The sequence below is a fragment of the Gossypium raimondii genome, chromosome 2 (assembly GCF_025698545.1).
Source record: "Gossypium raimondii isolate GPD5lz chromosome 2, ASM2569854v1, whole genome shotgun sequence".
NCBI lineage: Eukaryota > Viridiplantae > Streptophyta > Magnoliopsida > Malvales > Malvaceae > Gossypium > Gossypium raimondii.
In genome coordinates this window covers 47,818,621-47,823,503 of record NC_068566.1, presented here as the reverse complement: position 1 = coordinate 47,823,503, position 4,883 = coordinate 47,818,621, and the positions used below count along the sequence as shown (strand labels likewise).

The 4,883-nt window shown below is 30.2% G+C and overlaps 1 protein-coding gene across 1 annotated transcript; it reads right to left on the bottom strand.

Annotated features, from left to right (window-relative positions):
* Nucleotides 1–3,556: 3,556 nt before the first annotated feature.
* On the bottom strand, nt 3,557–4,483 carry LOC105789344 (transcriptional regulator SUPERMAN). The gene has a single exon (XM_012616684.2). The coding sequence runs from the start codon at nt 4,373–4,375 to the stop codon at nt 3,710–3,712; it is 666 nt and encodes a 221-aa protein (XP_012472138.1). The 5' UTR covers nt 4,376–4,483; the 3' UTR covers nt 3,557–3,709.
* Between the last annotated feature and the right edge of the window lie 400 nt (nt 4,484–4,883).

Here is a 4,883-nt window from a genome sequence, read left to right as displayed (position 1 = left end):
ACCTCTCTGTAGAATTGAATGGACCACAAATATTTATATTTATGTGTGTGAATATTAATTACTCCCCATTAGATAGTTTGACAGACAAAATACACACGCAGTGGTAGTGTTTTGAGTTTAAAGACGGTAAGGATTCATAAGTAAATTTGATTTTGGTCAAATTGTTGTTTTGATCCCTCTATAGTGCTTTAATTTGGGAGTTGGTCTTTATAATTAATTTGGCATAATTTGATCCTTTTAAAAAAATACTGGCATAGATTATTTCTTAAAAGATACATTTTCTAATTCATCATGTGGACATTGATTCTTTAGTGTTCAAAAGAGAGTTTTAAGAAAAATCATGTCAATATCCTAACAAGAATAATAAACTGTGTTAGTTATTTGCACTCGATTAATAACATTATAAACGTAAAGAGATTTAATTATGTCAAATTAAAGTATATGGATTAAATCTTAAATGGGTAAACTACATTAGTAGTCACTATAACTATGTTGTTGTTTTTTCCTTTTTTGTTCACCCAACTATGAAAAGTTACAAAATGATTACCCAACTATTCAATTTTGTCTTTTTGGTCACCAATTGACTAACACAAAAATGGACACTCAAAAATCCAATATAGTTGGGTGACCAAAAAAGACAAAATTGAATAGTTGAGTGACCAATTTGTAACTTTTAATAGTTGGATGACCATTTTCTAACTTTTCATAGTTGGGTGACCAAAAAAGAAAAAAGAAACATAGTTGAGTGATTACTAATGTAATTTACCCATCTTAAATTTGAGTATGTATAATAAAGGGACCAAAATCACAATTTGACCTTTCATCTTTAGGTGACAGAGGGCACAGTTGGGATCAGAAAACAAGAAAATGACATGGGAATTAATGGTTTAAAAAAAAATCTAGCATTTTGATCTAAATTTAAGGGAATGTTTGTTACTTTGGCTTCCATTTTGGCAATTAAATGGAAGGCTGGCTAGCTAGCTGCACATGTAGTTTTGCAGGTCTTAAAAGTTGAACACCAACACTAGGGTGCACTGGTAATAGAAATAACTTAAATTTAAATTTAGAAGATTATATTGTGATAAAGAACAATGAAAATTTTAAAAAAAATTAATTTTCATGAATAATTGACTAAACTCCATTCATTGTGAATCCTTTGGTCATCTTTGGCTAAGTACATTTCCCCTCACATATTTCTTCTCCATGGCACCCATTGAATCGAAGGTAGAACTCAAAACTCTGTCTCATTGAATATTAAATGTACTAACAATGTATAATTATATATTATTATTAAATCAGATATAATACATTCAAAGTTTTAAAAATTAAATATAATTTAACTTATCTCATTATATATTCTGATCATATCTGTTCTTTTTTGACACAATGCTTAGAACTACTTATAGTCTCTTCCCAACCCATAAATAGGAGGATAATGTACTTTAGCACGCTCGAACCCACGTCCTACTACATTGACAATAATGCCCATACCAATCGAATTGAGACTCAATTAACTAATTTTCAAAATATTTAAAAAGTAAGAAAATCAATCTAATATTACGTTTAAATGTCGTACATTAGATAGATTTAGTTGGTAATATAGCTAGAGGGGGTTTTATTTTTCTCTCTATTAAATTATTAATTAAATTAGTGTTACGAATTAATCGAGCATCGATTTAGTTGAAAAATTATTAAAATACCATTTTATTATTATGAGAATATTTTTACATTTTTTATATTTTATATAAAATCCATAAAACTCAATTATAATAAAATTTGAACATGTGATACAATAAATTTTAAAAAGAAATAATTTTACCATTTCAAAAAACCTTAATTATTTTTAATCAATTATATAATAATAAGCTAGCCTTTCTTCGTCTCTTAAATTTTGTTTATTGAGATTGAATTTTAGTTCGACTACAATATTAATAATATTATTGTCAATGTAAGAGGATGTTGGTTCGTGTGTGCTGAAGCGAATTATCTTTCTATTTAAGCGTTAGGGAAGGACTATGAGTAATTCTATACATTGTGTCAAAACCTACAATAAGATTTATAAATTATAAACTATCATTTAAAATAAAATCCTATATATTGTGATTTAATTATTTTATTTTGTGGTGAAGCATTTATATTCATAAAAGATTCACAAATCCCTATGAGATAATACCAAAGAATGTCTTAAGTGCAAAAAAGGAAAGAGGGGTAGTCTTTGGTTTTCGTGGGTTAAATTGAAAGCACATTTGATATATTTTCTCTCCACCCAACATTTTTTATTTTTGCTTTTATTAATTCTTTTTCTTTTATTTCTCTTCTCAAAACTTTTCGATCATGAAGAAGACAATCAATTCAAATGTAAATAAATACCCAAAAGCAAGTAAAATGGTATAATAATGAAATTAATGTCCTGCACACCTGCATAAGTGAGGTATATATCACCTTATTAGAAAAAGGAATGTAGCATTCTATATCATAAATATATATAATGCAATTTGATTAGAGCAGACCATTGGTGAAATCTAAGTTGTTTTTGGATTGAGTTAATTTAAGTTTTAAAATTTTTAAGTTATATTGATTCAGGTCAAATTTAGGTTTAGATTATTTCAGGTTCAAGTTGTTTAAGTTTGAGTTAATTTAGGTTCGAGTCATTCAGGTTTGAGACAAGGTTTTTTTCGGTTTATATCATGTTGGGTTTTATCATTTTTTAGACCATTTTGGGTTACTTGTTCAGATTATTTTGGGTTCAAGTTATTTTGCATTTAGTTCATTTTGGATTTGACTCAATTTGAGTTCTGATCAATTTAAGTTTGGATTGTTGTCTTTTTAGGCCTAATAGGGTTGTATTGGGTTTGAATTCAAGTTCATCAGGTCGAATTTTAAAATTTGAGTCAAAATTGACGGTCAATATGATGGAAATGATGAACCCTTCCTAGAATTACATTACAGTTGGTTACGCTAAGATGGTTTTGAATTGGATCGATTTGGATTGAGTCAATTCTTCAATATTTTTGATTCGGACCAATTTCAAGTTCAAGTTATTTCAGGTTCGGGTTGTTCAGGGTTAGGTCATTTTGGATTCCAAGTTATTCTAAGTTTTGTATCATTTAAACTTGAACAAAGAATTTTTTGTGTTCAAATCATTTTGTGTTATTCATTCGAATTATTTTAGATTCAAATTATTTTAAATTCAAGTAACAAATGCGATCTAGAATTAATTTGCTTAAATTAATTTTATCTATCTTTTCGATCAATTCCATCCATAAATTTCATTTTATTTTTGGTAAAAATACTTAGTTTCCCAAGTACCTTAATGCAGAAACTAATGGCAATCTAATTTCCTTTAAAATTTATAATAAATAATGCCCACGGAAATATATGCCCAAAGAGAGAGAAACACTGAATCTATGCAGAAAAAAAATCTGTAACCCAGATAATGACACTGCACTGCAAAAATTTCACCACATTTTCACTCAAACCCTAATCTTGTTTTCCTTTAATTCTTCCAAATAATTATAATAATAAATTTCGTAAACAGATATGAACAATACCAATATAATAATGAATCGTTCTTTGTTTTTTTCACTTCCACACATACAAGTAAATAAAAAATTTTGAAGAAAAAAATAACAAAAAAATCTTACACCAAGTTAATCAAAACTATATCTCAAACATGGAAAATATATATAAATGTAAAAAAATTGCAAACTCAAGCTCTTTGATTTTGTTCTTTTATTGTTGTTTTTGGTCTATGCCCTAATCGAAGTTCTAGATCAAGATCTTCCATTGATGTTTCCTTGAGATCTTGAGATGAGGAACAAAGAGAAGAAGAACTATTCAACCCCGGAGGGGTTGCCGGAAAATTTTTCGGCGGCACCGAAGGATGGTAAGGTGAATCAATGGAACATGCATTGTTGGTAGGTGAAGAAGTGAAGAAAAGACCATTAGGGCTAGGGAATTGGTAGAGGAGAGTATGGTTGATTAATGGACCAGTAGTAGCATCACCACCGTGGGGTGGTGGTTGTGTTTGGTGAAGACGAGCTCTGTCACGGCGGTGAACGTTCATGTGACCACCGAGTGCTTGAGCTGACCGGAATTCTCGTCGGCAAAAAGTGCAAGTATATGACCTTGGTGGCCAAGTTGTGCCCATAGCATTGCTTGTTTCTTCAGCAAAGGCCTTAACTTCCCATGACTCATAATCATCTGGTTCATGGGGTACTTCTTGAGCCTTGATGGGGTTCCACATCCACGAGCCAGCCGTTGAATTAGGGTTAACTTGATGATGATGATGATGATGATGATGGGTCTGCTGTTGTTGAGATTGAGCTAACTTTTGAAGGTGGTTCAATGAGAGAAGGCCAAGCTCAGTAGCCATGGCACTTGAAACATTTAAGATAGGTGATGGAGATGGGGGGAGAATGGGTTATATATAGAGAGTAATGGGGGTTAAAAAGAGGGGAAAAGAAAGATATAGAGATAAAGGTGAAACCCTAACACCGGGCGTATCCCCCAAATCTTGTAATAAGCATTTGGATTTTGTGCTATTATAATTAAATTTTAATTTGCCTACTCAAACTCATCTAGCTACCTATACTATTCCTCTATGTGTTTGCAGGTACAATGTCATACTTTGGCTGCAACGCCAACTCTATTTCATTGGTTCAATTTTCTCATGCATTTTCAATTTAATTATGTTGTATTAATAAGTATATAGTGTAGAGATAAGAAACATTCCTGTTTCAAAAATTATTGAAAATTTATTTCATAAGATCGTAATTACATGATTCATGATTCTTGTATTTACCATATATTGTTTTATTTTCATGTTTAATATTTATTAATGGGATTGTTGTTTTATATATTAGTTGTGGCAATTTTATATA